The 17,676-nt window shown below is 37.3% G+C and overlaps 2 protein-coding genes across 2 annotated transcripts; both read right to left on the reverse strand.

Annotated features, from left to right (window-relative positions):
* Positions 1-1,751: 1,751 nt before the first annotated feature.
* tmem205 (transmembrane protein 205) lies at positions 1,752-3,980 on the reverse strand. Its single transcript, XM_057346186.1, has 4 exons — positions 3,870-3,980; positions 2,996-3,097; positions 2,756-2,919; positions 1,752-2,546 (listed from the first exon to the last, which is right to left on the reverse strand). The coding sequence occupies exons 2-4, from the start codon at positions 3,093-3,095 to the stop codon at positions 2,244-2,246; spliced, it is 567 nt and encodes a 188-aa protein (XP_057202169.1). The 5' UTR covers positions 3,096-3,097; positions 3,870-3,980; the 3' UTR covers positions 1,752-2,243.
* A 1,575-nt stretch (positions 3,981-5,555) lies between these two features.
* On the reverse strand, positions 5,556-13,349 carry cnn1b (calponin 1, basic, smooth muscle, b). Its single transcript, XM_057347195.1, has 7 exons — positions 13,211-13,349; positions 11,114-11,235; positions 10,131-10,197; positions 9,621-9,758; positions 8,268-8,384; positions 8,052-8,198; positions 5,556-7,649 (listed from the first exon to the last, which is right to left on the reverse strand). Exons 1-7 carry the CDS (start codon positions 13,268-13,270, stop codon positions 7,410-7,412), a joined length of 891 nt encoding a protein of 296 aa, XP_057203178.1. The 5' UTR covers positions 13,271-13,349; the 3' UTR covers positions 5,556-7,409.
* Between the last annotated feature and the right edge of the window lie 4,327 nt (positions 13,350-17,676).

Consider the following 17,676-nt stretch of genomic DNA (forward strand, 5'->3'; position numbering starts at 1 on the left):
AGAAAAACGCGCGCGCTGTTGGAGAGAAAAGCGCGATCCTACGCAGTACAGAATGATGCCAAGAGGGATCTGTCCAACAAATATTAACTTTTAAGGCATTTGACTTATGCTTCCACCTATGTAATTCGATTTTATGAGATGAAGGTGGAAAAAAGAAAACCGGCCCCAAAAATCGGCCTCATATCGGCCTTTGGCTGGCCTTCTTTCTAAAAATTGGCATTGGTCAAAGAAAAATGAATATCGGTCGACCTCTACTTATGATCAACATAAATGTAAAGGCAGGGTTTTCCTTTATATTAAAAAATATACGCTACAGCTGCATATGACATTTAGCTAAATCAAAAAGCATCTATGAAAACAGACAAATAGTACAATAGACCTATTTCACAGCGTGACGTGTACAAACCGGAAGTAGGGTAAACGCTTGTCCGGTCAATGCTCTAGCTCCATTCACTACACAGAACAGTTGCGGAGACCAGGAGAAGTTAGGCATGAAGCGCTCCCTTTATGCTCATTTGTCTAACATATATCAGACCTTGATAATAAATAAATCGCTCAAAAAACAATGTTTTTGTAATGTTTGTTTTCCCTATTTTTACATCTCCCAGTAAACCATGAATAAATAGGACAACGTATGCTACTTTTGTTTTTGGTAAATAAAATGCTGTGAGAAAACAAGCTGAATTAAGGAATGGCTATGACAGCAGTAGGGCCGGAAAAAGGTTTTCCCTACTTCCGGTCGCTGTCGCCATTTTGTGAAATAGGCGAATTGATCTACTTCTGAGAATGTGCAAAACAACTGATTAAAATAAACTATAAGCATGTGTTTTTCTTCCTGCTTAAAGGGATAGTTCACCTAAAAAAATGAAAATTCTGTCATATCAGCTTGAACCATTCATCTTCTGCAGTATTTCCTTGTTTACTCTGTTTTTTTTTTTTAAAGCTGAAGGGTTTTGCTTTCCCACAAATTTGTCAACATATCTTTGTCATTGTTTCGTCTACATCTTGCTAATGTTACTACTGTACACCATATGGCTGGGAATACCAAGTTTATGAAAATGTATTAACACAGACTGGCAAATGTAAATAGAAAACAAATGGTTTGATCTGAGGAAATATTGGTTATACTACAGCTGTAACTGGCTGTTTTTCCTTCATGACAACATACATAAATGAAACTCAAGTAAATGTAAAATGAATTAATGAAAAAATAAGTTTATTCAAAATGAATTATTTTGAGTTTACTATACTTATGTGTTTAGTGTTCTTTACTCAAAATAATTGTGTTATCAACTTAAACGTTTTGAGGTAATAAGTTTCCACAAATGTTTTGCGTTATCTTAACTTATCAGGGTTTACAGTGTATATATAAAGTAATAACAGTAATCATTTTCTTTTTTTGCCTATGTTACTTGTTGTTATCTACTACAGCGGTTGTGATTTCTGTAACCCAGAGACATTCTTAAAACATAAAAAACTGGATATTTTCAATGTTTTCAGAACATTTTGTAAAACATCAGAAACGTCTAAGGAACGTTCTTAGAACAAACAAGTTAGCTGATGGTTTTCCTTTAAATTCTTCAATAATCTTTCTACTATTATTGAACAATAAGGCAATTAAGTGTAGTTCATACTAAAGCAAACACTTTAATTTTCTTTTGATTTGTGAAACTGTGACTTTTTCAGGAGAGCAAAAACTGAAAATAATAGTGAATTCCACACAATATGGTAACACACGGATTTTCAATAAATGACGACAGGAAATAAGTTTACTGTTCAAACATTACGTTCACAAAGATGATCAAATGTTCGTTTACAACGTTTATGTCGTTTCATATACAAAGAAATCTATAAAAGGCCTTTCATAAGTTTTACAACAAGTTTACCCCCAGGAAACACACAATGCTAAAATATTGACAGAAATGCATTCTTTTTTATATAATAGAAGACAATGAGTAATGTTCCAAAAAACAACAAATCATTTTTATGGACAGTGTAAATAAAAAGAACTGGGTTATTTTTGCTCACTCCACTTATTGGAGTCTGAGATTAATTTCGTGCAACCTAAAGTACTCTACCAATTCTCATCGTTTAAGTGTTATTGTTTTCAAGACAACAAGCCCAAATAACACACACAAAGAAAAAGTTAAAAGACAACAGGCACTGAATTTTGTTTTGAAAACATACACCCGTCTGCTTCATGTACACTTTTGTACTGACCACAACACTCATATAAAGAACGCTCATATAGTTCCTAAATGGAGGGCTAGGTAAATCATATTAACGGTAGTGGAAATAAAGCCAAAGAGGTTACAGAGGTTGGACAGACCATGAAAGCGATAGAAAGTGGTTCTGTGTTCCTTGTATTTCGGATCCTGCTCGCGGAGTTTGGTGTATCCTTCCCTGCTGGAGCCCATGCCCACTTCAGCCCCCAGCCCATGTTCCTGCTCGATCTCTCTCATGACCAGCAAGCTCTCTGTGGCAGACGGGCCGAACCACTGCGCGTTCAGACCGGCCATGATCACGGGCACAAAAAACAGAGTCATCTGTTCAGTGGAAGAAGAAAAATGTGAGTGAAGAAAACAATTTGTTACGCTGGCTGATGAGTTTATACTGACATCCATCAGCATGGCATACCCAGTACCCACATCATCTGTCACTATAAATGTATTCTGCTGTTTTGGGAAGTATTTCAGCATGGTTTAATGGTATAAAGTAATAATAAAGTTTTAACAATAAAGTTTTAACTGGTTACCTGTATGCCCTCATGCCAGTCTAGCAGTTCTCTGGGATGATACACTGCATATATGGCCAGATTTATAGCATTACCGCTCAGCAGACAGTAGAAATAAAAGGGGAACAATTTAATCTGGACAAGACCAAATGTGTGCATTGAAACCTGGGATATCAGCACAAATCCTGAGGATGAGAAAAAAAATGGGTGGAAAGCATTTGAAATTATAAATTGCTAAAAATAAAATAACGCATGTATTACCTGCTATGAAAGACACCCACACCTGCATTCCCCAGGTGAATGAGATCACCAAAAGGTGAAGCACCTTTACCAAATCAGTTGGATCCCCCTCAGTACCCATCACTTAAAATAAATAAATAGGATAAAGATGTTTATGTTTGGGAGATTTTAAGCACGCATAAAACCTTTGAGTTTCAAGGGATACCTCACCCAAAAATGAAAATTCAGTCATTTCCTCACCTTCGAGTTACTTTGTTCTGATGAACACAGAGAGAGATATTTGAAAGAATGCTTATAACCAGACAGATTTTGACTACCATAGTAGGAAAAATGACGTTATCATTTTTTTTGTTCTGCTGAACACAAAAGAAGACATGTTGAAGAATGTAGGCCAGCAAACAGTTCTGGGGAACTTTTGACTACCATTGTATATTTTCCTACTATGGGAGTCAATGGGGGGCAAAATGTGTCTGGTTATAAGCGTTCGTCCAAATATCTTTCTCTGTGTTCATCAGAACAAAGAAATGTCTACACATATGGAACAACTCCAAAGTGAGTACATTATGACAGAATTTTCATTTTTGGGTGAAGTATCGAGTACACATGCATGTTCCAAGTATTGATAAAGTACAAAATGCATCAATGTAGCTGTCAAATAGTTTTTGAGGCCGCTGTCTACCATATATAAAGCTTGTCTACACAATCTGCTGTCGAGTACCTAAACGGGCACATTCAGACACTTTATAAAAACACCTTGACGTTGCTTACGAAATATCTAAGCTTGTGCAATTAACGTTATGAGATAAGACAAGACCCGCGCGTGGAATAATGCTGATAATATGTACGTTAAACAACATCCAACAAAAAACCCATACTTTAAATACACAATCCTTACCGATCGATCAGGTTTGGGATCCACTTATTCACGCGTTGACTTTATGTTCCGTTACTAACTAATGTCAAAAGCGCGTTGCAAGACTTCCGTAACGTCAGACAGGGGGCGTGTCCCAAGTAGGAGGTGTGTTCCACGCAAGAATGGCACGCACAAGATAAGACACTTTATCACGAATACGTAGCCTGGTTTGGTTCCTTTTAATGTGCTTTTCTCAACGATCAGTTTTGAGGGGTTTCGCACAAAATATTTAGCCGTCTTTGTTGTTCGATATAACGCTATTCTTGGATAGACCCGCCCCTTATGAGCACGAGAGCCAATCACTATCTGTTATTCAAATACACAGCCACATAGATCGCCCATTTATCGTGCAAAGCAACTGGTTGTAAATTCATATACTTGGTGCTCCTAATGTGAACCTCGAACGCTACGTAGAAAGTATACAACAACGTAAAATGTAGAATACATGTTTTTGTTATTTAAATAAACAGCTTTGCGTAACACGAAGTTTTACATTTAAATGTTAAAATAAACTTTCTCCAGCGACCAAAACTGTTGTTTATTATTATTATTATTATTATTATTATTATTATTGTATATGGGTATAAAGGATGTGTGTGTCCTTTTACTGTTCTATGGGATTTATTGTTGTACACACATTTAGGATATAAAAACACAGTGAACAGCAGGTGGCGCTGCTCGATACGATAAACGTCGAAAACTCTAAAGAAGAAGAGTGAGCGGAAGTTAACCTTCTGTTTATTCTCCAGCGGCGGCGTGGTTTGGTTTCTTTGAGAATTAATTCATATTAATCGCAAAGCGGTAAGAGGATTTAACTGGTATTGTCTTATGTAATTGACTTGATTTGCTATTCATGAGTTAATGGTGACTTAAGAGATATGCGCGTGCTGTTTGCTTGCAGATCGGCTTTTATTTTAACGTGCCCTGAATTGTTTGTTTACATGCATGCTGCGTTACGTTACACAATGAAGTTCAGCTGACTAACCTTAGGTGTTTTCTAGAGTTTTGCCTTCTTGTGTTACATTCAGTATTTAAGGAGCAATTGCTCCTTGCTTTATTAAAACCCTGTCTTTATATAAGGGTCAATATTCTAATTTTTCCCGTTCATTTGTGTGTCACGTTCCTCTAATATTGTGTGTGTTCTTGACATGTCTTTTCCCTATGTTAAGTCTTTGGCGAGATGGGTCGCAGAAAGTCTAAAAGAAAACCCCCTCCCAAGAAGAAGATGACGGGAAATTTGGATACTCAGTTTACGTGCCCCTTCTGTAACCACGAGAAATCATGTGATGTTAAGATGTAAGACTTACCATTGTTTTCATATAATAAATATCATTTTATTTTGCATTCCATTCGAATAAACAAGCACTGTTAAATGCTTTTCTTTTATTCCAGGGAACGAAGTCGAAATACGGGGATAATATCGTGTACTGTGTGCCTAGAAGAGTTCCAGACACCCATAACTTGTATCCTTTTGTGATATATATATATATATATATATATATATAAGAATATAAGTATTGTTATATGTTGTAGGATAGATGTATGTATGTATGAAGTTATTTGTCATAGCCATCAATGTGTAGTTTTTCTTTAAGTAGCCACTCAGATCTCTCGGAACCCGTGGACGTGTACAGTGATTGGATAGATGCTTGTGAAGCAGCCAATCAGTAGTTTTGATGACCAAAAACACTTAAGGATTTTTTAGTACTTTATAAATCACTGTCTTGTATTTTATCTTTAAGACCTAATAAAACCATGGCTGGAGGTTTAGACATAATTTAAGTGAATAATTTAGCTGCCCATATGAATGTAGTTTTCATTTTGTTTAGCGTTACAGAAAAGCAATGGATGTTTTCATTTCAGTTCATTATTTCAGTTCATTATCTATGATTTTGGTTTTTATAAGACCACTTAGTGTCAATAAATCATTTGCATATTCTTACTTGTGAAAATCTGTTTTCTGTTCGTTTCTATGATGATATTTTGGTCTGGTCATTTTTCAGGATATATTTGCACACACTGGGAAAACGGAACAGAAACGTTTTAATGATGTTAATGGAAAGATAAACACAAGTAATTTGAAAATTACTGTGATTTATTAGGTTTTGCTCAGCCATTGTTGGTAAGCTTCATAAATAACACATTTTAAAGCATCAACGTTTTATGTTCTGTTTCCATGATCAAAAAATTTCTGAATGTCCTTTCAGATCTTGAAAATGAGGAATTAAAAAACACTAGGGTAATCTATCCATATGTTGTAGTCATGAAATGAACTCGCCTCCTGTGAGGCACATTGATGCTGTCATGTCAATACAGTTACTACTAGGCTTCTAAACCGTGACCCTCTTATCAAAGCAACAGTGCAGTTCTAAGTCTTTAAAAAAAACTGAAGAGTGAATTTTGGCAGGCTAAAGGTCTGTTTATTTAATCATTTTATTCATTCGAATGTATATCCATAGGTAGTTGCATTGCCACTGAAATTGAACTCGGTCAGGTTTAGTTAACATGTCTTAATACACTTTAGATTCGTCAGAACCTGCCTAGCAATAGCATTAGAAAACCATAATGTTCATCCTAATGCTTAAATGGTTTTCTTCACAACATTTATTTTAAGCAATGCATGAAATGAAGCACTCTTTAATTTCAATTTAAGAGAGTCAGCCCACCTTCACGTTGGCTGAAATCTACATGAACGTATGATAAATCAAAAACTCCAATGTGATTTTCCAGTAAGATATGTTTTCGGATCCAAACACTTCACAGATACCGGGGGAAATCCCTATATTCTTATTTGTTCCCTAGCAGAGTTCACCCATATCTGGATATCAGGATTGTTTTTGCAGATATGCGACCTGTATAGAAAGAACGGGTTCAACCATCAAAGAAACATCCTCAGAACTGTAACGATGCATTGTAGGTCATGTTAACTATAATCTCATTCTATTTAAATTCTATTTAATTAAAACTGAATAACAAAGATCTGTCAACGTTTTTTTATCTGTTCTGATAAATATGTCTTGTTTTTCTTTAGTTCAATTTCTCTGTTGGCTGGTGATAAACTCATCCTTTAGGGATCTGTTGATTTGATCGAACGTTCGCAACGATGCCTGTGGACTTCCTCTCCTTTAATCCAATCAAAAGAGTTTTATGAATACATAGACCACAACAGCTGGGGATGCGACCAAATCCACTTCCATTCTATAACATTATGAGGTGTTGTAAATAAAACCTCCATACTTTTCATCTGCGTTCTTTCATAAAATCTGGACCATGCACTTGAAGGAGAATGGCACACCCAAAAAAAACTACACAAGTGAAAAGCTGGAAAAGCCAGTGCTTAAAAAAATCCTCCCATTTTCCCCCGTGAAGCATCGGTCACTGAAGTACTCAGCACTGACCGGAGGCCGTGGTGTCATTAAACAGAGATCAAGCTGGTCCTACTTGGTCAAAATGAATTTGGAATATCAGAAATAGCGCAGGTGATTTTAAAAAAAGCTGTGTGCTGGGAGCTGTCTTTTCCTCTTAGTCGGAATACTGATATCCATCCATCTCTGAGTCCTGGCCGTTGTTGATGTAGTCATTAGGGGTGGAGCAATACTTGCTGTCGTACACTTGGCGGGGCAGACCGTAGGAAGTCATGCCGGTCTGGGACGCCGCCTTGTTGGTGCCCATCTGCAGAGAGACAGTAGAGGTATCGCACATCTCCATATCCAGCTTCTTATCGAAGATCTGGCGCTTGGTGCCTGGGGCCGTCATGCCAGACTGCGGGGGAAAAAATCATTACATGCCTTTCTAGATAAGTGGGTAATTCTTATCTCTTATGTGAGACAAAAAAAGAGATGGTTCACCCCAAAATTATAATTCTTTTATTATTAATATTATCTCATGTATTGCAGAACCCAAAAGAAGATATTTTGAAGAATGTTAGTAACCAAACAACCAATTGAACCCCGCTGACTTCCGTTGTATGAACACAAAACCATTTTTCAAAACATCTTCTTTTGTGTTGCACAGGAGAAAGAGTCATATACAGATTTTGAATGACATGAGGGTGAAAAATGATGACAGAATTTATATTTTTGGATGAACGATCCTTTTATAATATGCCTAAACAGATTGCAATTCTGACCGACAAATATTTATCAAACATTTATTTTTAGGCACCTGATTGGCTCCTTTGTTAGTGCCCATCTGCAGGCTGATTGTCGATTGGTCCAGAGGATTTTCCATTGCTGTTTTAGGGTCATAAAGATGACGCCGTGTGCCGTATGATGTCATGCCTTTCTGACTGGCAAACTTATTGGTTCCCATCTGAAAGCAAAATTAAACGGTGAAGAATATATCAGGACATTTCAGTAACAAGCCATATAAAATACTCACCTGCAGTCCAATGACGTTGCGTCCCTCCCTCAGCTTCTCGGGAGCAAATCTACGCTGCTGTTTCTCTGCGTATTTTACTCCAATATCATATTTAGAGTGAAAACCTTTAGATTTAGCCTGGATTCAAAATTAAGACATAATACATACATATAGATAATTTAGTAACGTCTTACAATAAAGTTGTATTTGTTAGTATTAGTTAACATGAACTAACAATTAACAATGCTTCTACATTATTTATTAATCTTGGGTGATGTTATTTTCAGCATTTACTGATACATTTTTATGATCAAAAGTTGAATCTGTTAACATTATATTATATCGCTGTTATCCTTCTGAAACCTCGTATCTCCAAATTTTGTGATTTTTGCCATATATCATTATTAGTCACCCTTTATGTTCATCACAGTGTTTTTATTTTATTTTCTGAAAAACGGCAAATTCGGATAACTAAAGTCGCAGTGAGGATATATATTACAAAGATTAATAAATGCTGCTGAAATAACAATCTTGCTCATTGTTAGTTAACATTAACCTTTAAATCTGACGAACGTCACATTAATATTATCCGTCGCACTTTACAATAAGGTTGTATTTGTTAAAGACATGGAATGGATGGGTTTTCTAGTTTTTAAAGAATAAATATTTGTATCAAATGCAGGATTAGACCTACGATTTTGCCTACAATTTGCTAAATTGTTATAGCCCATTAAAATCCTCGTGAAATTAAAAATGAACATTCCTAATTTTGATGAAATATTGCAGCGTTTATTCTAAATAGCTTACCATGTATGTCATTCTTTTTTTTATTCATGTGCCCTCATAATCTTCAGTTAAAATCTGAAAATGCACTTACGTCCTCAAGTGACTATCCATCTCAAATGACGTAAATTAGACGGCTTGGGCAGAGCATCCGTTAACTCCTCCCCTTCAACTTTGTCAGTCTGCTGCCAGTTCCATTTCAAAATGTAACAGCTGTTTTTATACATCCAATCAAATTGCAGTGAAAAACCAAGCCACGCCCACTGTTTTGTCCTCAATCAAAATTCTGTTTCATTCGGAAATGCGTCAGAATACGGAAGTAAAAACAAAGCCCTTTTAAAAGGAAAGCCTGCAACCATTAGGCAAAAAAGCGTAACGGCTAATGCTTAACGCCCTGGCTTCAGCGGAACGCAGGAAAGGAGACCGGATGCTAGTTTTTTGAATGGATGTCAATGGGTTTTGTTAGCAGTTACGGGTTCTCCAATTGGAAGTATTACAGACCCTCCCATCTCTATAACAAGAGTATCTCTGGTAAAAACGATCGCAACTTCCGGTTCATGGGGACTTTAAAAATGAGTAAGTTTGACTTACCATCCCGGCCAGGGTGATAAGAGTGCATTGCACCTGAGTGTGATTGACGTTCTCAAACAGGTCATTGGCCTCGAATATATCATGTGGCTTCAGTCCATACTCTTGAATGGCTCGTACAAAATTACCAATATTTTCCAGCTGCAACATACAAGGCCGAACAAAGTGGAACATGATGTGTACTGTGATTTGTCAAAAATCTCAAAGCATGCCCAACTCCCAAGAACATACATAATCATAATACATGTGTATTTCATTCATATCTCAATAAATATTGTTAATGCTACGCTAAGTGGCTAAGAGTTTAATTTGTCAGCGTGTACATCACTTTAGTGTGATGTGTGAATATAGTACCAAGAATCGTTTCACCTTTCAGTCAGGAGCATAACTACTGGAACACGTGTAAGAATTCATGACCTGTTTCTAATGTAGAGATGTGTTGTTTACTTTCATTGTCTTGTGCTGGGCCACATTTGTGAGCCAGACATTTGCGAGTCAGATGTTCTCACTTACCTGATGCCAGTTTTGAGGGGAGTTACTGATCTTTCTCACGGAGCCGGGCTGAAGGGTGTTAATGAGCCTGTTCATAAAATAAAGAGCATAAATACAGAGAAAACCAATGATTCACAGCGATGAAACATTTACCTATTTGTCAGATGCTTTTATACAAAGCAACAAACACAATTTTTGTTACAACTGTCACTGTATTTATAAAGGAATTATTCTGAATTCCAACACAGAAGCGAATCTAAGAATCTAAAACAATTTCTTTGCAGTCTGACTGATGTAGACATATTGAAGATATGAAAATGATTACCTAAAATTATAACAAACTACAAAACTCATCAGAACCCGTGTGGCCTTATAGTAGGTGACACGTGGCAAAAGGAGGACCTTAAGGAGCACAGCCGACTTTTTTTCATAAATCAAATTTAATATTATTAAATGAAAAATCTAATGAAATGGTACATTCTAACGAGGAACATTAATCTATAAAAAAAATGTTGTTAAAATGTGTTATTTTTAAACCAATAGCAGGTTTGTCTCAAAAAAAAGTATAGGCTTAAATTTTTTTTTACGTCTGTAAAAGATATAGCCCCGGTTTCACAGACAAAGCTTAGCTTAAGTCAGGACTATGCCATAGTTAAATTAAGATGTTTAAGTCACTTTTATAAAAATGCCTAGGAAAAAAATCCTGGTGCGCATTTTGAGACAAAACAATGACACAGACATATTTTAAGAAGTTATTTTAAGTTTAGAGAGCACAAACATTCATTATAGTCTGGGACTAGTCTTAAGCCTTGTCTGTGAAACCGGGCAATAATGTCTGTGCACATGATATGGCTGCTAAACATGCACATGCACGGATTAAGACGTTCAGCAACAATATATTTGGGGAAATCTGTCACATGGTTGAACTTCATAGCTGTCAAACTGCATACATATAGATCCTTAAATGTTGTTTAATACACCGTTATGATCAGAGATTTACTCACTCGCACAGGATAACTCCATTTTTCAATCCCTCCATGAAGTTGTCTGGAAGTTTGCGGCTTGTGACCTCATGGATCCACATTCTTAGCTCCTCCTCCTTTTGAGGGTCATACTTCTGGGCCAGCTAGAGGTGAAAGGTCAAAGCATTATTAAAGATTTTTTTGTTGTTGTTATTTTTCCATTTGAACTCAGTCTTTCTCACACTCACATATTGAAAAGGCCAAACTCAAGCACTACTGTAGAAACCACTGAATACTGCTTTTTAATACTAAATGAAATGTAAACGATGAGAAATTCATTGTTTACAGCACAGACGGACATTATTTTATTCTCGTACGAACAGTGTTTACTTGATAAAAAAAGGTACTTGAGAATTTTCTATCGTGTTCCTTCAAAATAAACTTCTACTGTATATAATTCCCTTTGTCACAATTCTTAAGATAGACAGATGGAATTCTTAAAACAAAACCTTATGTTGTAAAAGGAAAAAGAGGTGGCGTGCACAAAATGCTGCAGACATTCCTTTACGCAAAATTAATTTCATTGTATTTTGCTCATGGCAAAATATTTACTCTCGGCTATGAAAAAGATCTAAGCCTAAGCATTTCTAATAAAGGAAGAACATGACAGAGAGAGAGAGAGAGAGAGAGAGAGAGCTGTTTCTCCCAAGTTTGGTGTGCTGGTGTGGAAGCCAAACAAACCCTGTAACTTTAAATCTGTGTTATTGTTGGCTCTCTCTCTCTCTCTCTCTCTCTCTCTCTCTCTCTCTCTCTCTCTCTCTCTCTTTCTGTTCTTCACTATGTCACTTTTCCTCCCACAGCTGTTGGTCTCATCGGATCGATCTTCCCCTCTCCATTTTTCATTCTTTCTATAGCTTTCTCTCGTCTGCTCTCTGAAGTGACGTGTACTCAGCACATGCTAAATATGTCCGATGAAAAAAAGTCCCAGAGCCTTCCAAGGAATTCTGCTCAAATTTTGGTTGATTGTTTTTCTCTCATTCTGGACATCTGGAACAGACCTCACTCTAACTCTATAGCGTCCAGGCCAACACTTGTTTTTTGGAATTCTGTCACACGGCCTCGACAACATTCCTTTATAATCTCAGGAATACACTCGCGTTTATTTTTAGCACTTACATTGTTTATTTGCTATACCGTTTAATCCTCACTTCAGGAGGGACAAAATGACAGAAGAGGAAAGATGCAACTGAGCTGGGGTTCATGTTGAGGATGTCGTAGCACTGGTGTCTCTCTCATGTTGGGATGTCTAACAATGCTCCTCCTTTTTCCAAACTGTTTACAACAAGCTCCTTTCCTCGGATATTGTGAGCGACTCTTCCTTATATGGGGAGCAAAATCACAGACCTACTGCTCAGGAAGATGCAGCTGATATGACACCAGTGCCATGAATTATGTCACAGCGGGACACCCGAATTTAAGGGGTGCGACTGATGCTGTACTTGAGAATATGTGAGAAATGTGGCCACCGGGATGTTTAGACGTCAATGACGGCGTTTTAATATTTGTTTCAGTGAAAGGAAATGTGAAAAGGTTGACAGAGGGATTAAGACACAATCACAATCACAAACAATTATTTAGATCTTTTATTACTCTGCAGATGTTTTGGTTCCAAAGCTGACTATTAGAAATGAATCATTGATTTCTATTATTCAATTCACACAACTTGTTTTCACTTTTAAGTGTTAATTTGACTATTTAATTTAAATAATAAAAACATCAGATGTTGATCAAGCCTTCTGTCAGATTGCATGCACTGAGCATGTTCTAGATGTCAACATTGAAATCATATTTTTCACCAGGAAAAGTTTAACTAACTATGACATTCCTAAGGGTTTAATGTATATAAATTCATCAGTTCATTACATGTTTTTTTCTTTGTTATAGATGTCATCAACAACAAACGTCAGTCATCTTACGGATTCATTTCTATATTTCTACATTTGTTGGCACTTCTCAATCGACGACAGTACTTTCACAGGCTACATTAAATGATATACTGTCAAGTTTCTAACAGCACAATCGCACGTGCTGCCTGCGCGTCGTTGGCAGCTGTCAATCAAAGAAGCTGACCACGCCTACCTTACTCTTGACTTCTGCAGACAGTCCGAAAGCGGGTCCGCTCTTGAAGTGAGTTGTCATCGTGTCTTCACAAGTCAAACTGGACTTACAGGTCCGGTTCCGCTGTCAGATCCTGCGGGAAGGTTCGGGCCACATCGCACTTTCCTCAATCTGTTTTAAACTCTTCCCATCTGCGCGTACGCGGCGCCAGCGCCGATTGGTCGGGGCCGTCGGCCAAGTCGTGACGTCACGCCGCAGTGTAAAAGTGATGTCATCGGCATGGCATTAATCGCGTCCCGTGTCACTTTTTCCACCTTGAAGCGAATTAGGGACGACTCTCATTTGTCCAAATCAAATGTGATGTTGTTTACGCTACATGTAAACGAATGGGCCTATAAACCACACTGTAAAACATTTTTACTGCCTTAAGTTTATAAGTAGCTCTAGTCAAATTGTCATTTTTGAACGTGTTATCCTGCATTTTGACAAGTAACTTATAAAAATAAGTTGAAATTGCTTATTTAGATAAGTAGAAGTAGGCAAATGCAAAGACGATTCGAAAGCGTAAAACAGCAAGTTCAAAAAATGACTTGTAAAGTTAACTTAAACCTAACTTTCTAAACATGCTCATAAATGCTCATCATGGTACACTGTGTGAGACCTGTTGAGTTTCTTGTTCTATTTCAGGGGGTGACGTGTGGATGCAGACGACAAAAGGCCACGTCGAGCCGGTCTGAGAACACAAGTAGCCCACCAGTTAAACCTCCCAGTCCATCAGCACAATGTCATGATGTCATGATGCTGTGAGATCTCACATAGGAATGAAACAAGGACTCACTAAAAGCATGATGTCATGATTTCAATAAATCAGTATAGAGACGAGGAATGTTATGGCATTTACATTTACATTTAGTCATTTAGCAGAAGCTTTTATCCAAAGCGACTTACAAATGATTAGCATTATAAACAAAAATAGCATTATCTATACTGAATTCAAGTTGTACTTTCCATGTTGTAGACATGTACATTGAAACATTCAAATAAAGTCATATGAGCAAAATAATATCACTTCACATACCATACATGCAGGAATGTATGATGTGCATGTAACTTATTTCGCTTACAAATGAAAAGAACGTATGTGGTTTTTCTTTTCTACTTTTGCATATGGTATATAAAGAGGAGTTTGGAATACATGTAACATTTCAATGGATTTTTAAAGAATTATTGGAATTATTTGTAAACAGTCCGATCACATGCACTCAAGACACAAAAATAAAATGTTTTCTCAGGCCTCTCCTGAGTGTTTTACATCAGATGCTAATAAATGTATATACTAATACATATCGCTATAAACGTGTTGGTTAAGAATGTGTTCAGGTTGAGAAGGCAAACGCTTTCTGAATAACAGCTGAGAGACTGTCGTGTAAACAAGTTGACCTCGTGTTTTTATCCATTCATGTTTCTATAGGTTTAATCGCTCTTCATGAACAAATTTAAGAAATATGTCTCATCAACATTATGGGATCAGAAAAAGAATTAAAATATTTTGTAAGGCATAAAAATGGGCAAATGTCCCTCTGGAATGACACAATGATCGTACATTTTTTGACTTAATAGAAAACCTAGTCAGAAACCAAAAATATGTGGTCGGCACAATGTGACAATTTTGCATCTCAAAACATTTTTAGAACTATCAAGGCTCATAATAAAGTTCGTTCACAATCCTTTGGGAGTTTTCATGACCATTTCTTCATATCAGTGAAAGTCTAGTGAGGCTTTAAAGAGCCCATTTATCCTCTCAACTTTCCTTTGAGGAATATCAGGAAAAAACAAGCTGCTGGATGGACGGATGTTATGATTTACCTCTCCTAAGCTCTCCTCAAGCCAAAACCAATGACACCAGAGAATGAAACTGTTTAACACCTCCAGAAACATTTCTGACAGTCTGAGACAGTAGCAGAGTCCCGATGAGAGAGTCAGAGCGAGCGCAGTCTGATTCAAGTCTCTTGTAAACATTGCAGGGGTTGAAAAAGAGCAGCAGAGGAATTTGGACGCTTTATTTGGTCATGACCGAGGCTGATGATCACGCTGCTATGAGGGTCATGATGAAGAGCGGCTCACGCTCTACGGCTTTAACAGTCTCATGTGAGGACTTAAATACCACTAGGTTTCAGTATACTGCACATATACGTTGGAAGAGCACATCATTTGTGAAAAGTTGGGAAGACCAAAACTTGCTTGTTTGTAAAGTGAAACTATTCATTTTAAAAACTCCCCATTTTATAATATCAGATTAGGAGCGTTTCACTTTTTGTATCGCTTTGTGAGTTTGTGTCGCTGAGGTGAAATTATAGTCTCTGTGCTACCGTCCCGTAGCTCTTTTGAATGTTAGTCGACAGAAAGAAAATATCTGAATTAACTGGCTAAACAAAATGTCTAAAATGATTTGGCACTAACTTCTTGTTTCCATAAAAGCAATATCACTATTGGAATTGTGCTGAGTCCAGACACTATACTGCATGTGTTATATTGTTTTTTTTACCATATTGTCAAACCTTTGACAAAGACCAGGTGACAGAAGATTTCTAAAAAACCAGAGGGTGGGTTTATTTAAAATGCGCCAAAGTGTCGTGTGAAACACAAAAAAAGAAATGATGAGAAATGTCTGCATACGATGGGAGTCAATGGGGACCGATATCGTTTGGTTACCATCGTTCTTCAAAACACACTCTTTACCTCGTACGTGTTTTAAATGACACGAGAATGAGTAAAGGATGAAAAAACATTCCCTTTAAAATCTTACTGAATGTCTCTTGTTCTAAAGAAAACAACACAAAATACAGATTAGGCAAACGATTTTTGCATAAACACAACAGCATCAGCGTGTCTGTCGATTTTGTTGAGCCAGAGAAAAAGAAGCATAGATAAAAACTACGGCACCCCTCCTCAAAGCTTGCTCTCCTTTCCGCCTATTTATGGTAGATGTTTCATTCAACCCCCACAAAGCTCAGAGGAATCCAGCGAGCCGTTCGGGAACATTAACAGCCACGGGCAGGTTCGGTGCGCCCAGCAGCCCATGTGTATCACCGTTTACGCTTAACCCACCCTTAACCACCCAGTAATGACTGTTGTAAACACTTGGATCAATCTACCCGATACCAGAGCGGTTCTTTACAATACGACCCTCAAACAACTCCCAATGCCTCGTAAATGTTCCTAATGCGTCTGGAATGCAAATCGACGTCTGGGAACAACTTCAGTATGAATGTTTCTACAAATCAAGTGCGGGTTTTGGATTTGTGTGTGGTCAGTATGAAGATCGGCAGATCAGCAAACAAACACTCGGGTATTTGTTGAAGCGTGTCATGGTTCGTCTTGCCATTAAAGGTGAAATGTATGGAGCTCTGAGAAGTTATGAACGTGTTATGAACACCGTTCTCTGGCAAGTAACACGAAAGTGGGAAATATATACTATGTGTGAGGCGTAAAAATATCACACACGGACAGACGTATGATATAGTGTTGTGTGTGTGGGTACCACAGGAGATTCAATGAGACTCAGATGCATTGTGTGACCATGTTTGGTAAAAGCTATCCACACACACACACACACACACACACACACACACACACACGGTCTGACCCAACCCATTGACCGTGAGTATATGCAGCGCAGCCAGAACAAAGACACCCTCGCTCTCTTTTTATGATATTCATTGTCATCCTCTCTCTGGATGTTTACGCTCTTAAAAATAAAGGTGCTTAAAAGGTTCTTCACGGCGATGCCATAGAAGAACCGTGTTTGGTTCCACAAAGAACCATTCAGACAAAGGTTCTTTAAAGAACCATCACTTTCTTATAAACTTTTTTCGCCACAAAGAACCAGAAAGGTTCCTCAGATGTTAAAAGGTTCTTTATGGAACGTAGGGCCGCTCGATTATGACAAAAATAATGAATCACGATTATTTTGCCCAATATTGAGATCCCGGTGATTTAACACGATTACTCTTAACCTTTAAAACAACGTAGAAAAATACATAAACTTGGCTTTTAAACTGTGAATTTAACTGAAAAATAAATGTAAAGAAAAAGCACACTGTAAACTGCAGAGGTTGCGCTAGTCTTTTTTATTGTCCGTCATTTTGATCTGTCAATATATTATTACCCGTTATTATGGTGCAAGGTGTTACGTGCTAATAAGCGTTCGTAACGTCAAGGGTGCGCTGTGGATTCATACCACAAGAAAAGAGAGGATCCTTGCAAAATGGAATGCGGCACAATAATCGTTTTACCTCGATTCTTTTGTTTTTGTAATTGATGAAGGCCAAAATTGACGATTACGGTTCATTTTCGATTAATTGCCCAGCCCTAAATTGGAACTAAAAGGTTCTTCTATGGCATCGCTGTGAAGGACCTTTTTAAGCACTTTTTTTAAGAGTGTACTTGCACTTTCATTACTTACTTTAGGATTTGAGCTGTGACAT

The sequence above is a fragment of the Triplophysa rosa genome, linkage group LG11 (genome assembly GCF_024868665.1).
Source record: "Triplophysa rosa linkage group LG11, Trosa_1v2, whole genome shotgun sequence".
Taxonomy (NCBI): domain Eukaryota; kingdom Metazoa; phylum Chordata; class Actinopteri; order Cypriniformes; family Nemacheilidae; genus Triplophysa; species Triplophysa rosa.

Excerpts from the sequence above, each read along its gene's own strand:
- tmem205 (XM_057346186.1), bottom strand. The coding sequence starts at position 3,095 with ATGGGTACTGAGGGGGATCCAACTGATTTGGTAAAGGTGCTTCACCTT. Across the intron at positions 2,920-2,995 it reads GTGGGTGTCTTTCATAGCAG|GATTTGTGCTGATATCCCAG; the intron begins GTAATACATGCG and ends TCTCATCCTCAG. Across the intron at positions 2,547-2,755 it reads ACTGGCATGAGGGCATACAG|ATGACTCTGTTTTTTGTGCC; the intron begins GTAACCAGTTAA and ends TCCACTGAACAG.
- cnn1b (XM_057347195.1), bottom strand. The coding sequence starts at position 13,270 with ATGACAACTCACTTCAAGAGCGGACCCGCTTTCGGACTGTCTGCAGAA. Across the intron at positions 9,759-10,130 it reads CCCCTCAAAACTGGCATCAG|CTGGAAAATATTGGTAATTT; the intron begins GTAAGTGAGAAC and ends TGTATGTTGCAG. Across the intron at positions 8,199-8,267 it reads GCAACGTCATTGGACTGCAG|ATGGGAACCAATAAGTTTGC; the intron begins GTGAGTATTTTA and ends TTTTGCTTTCAG.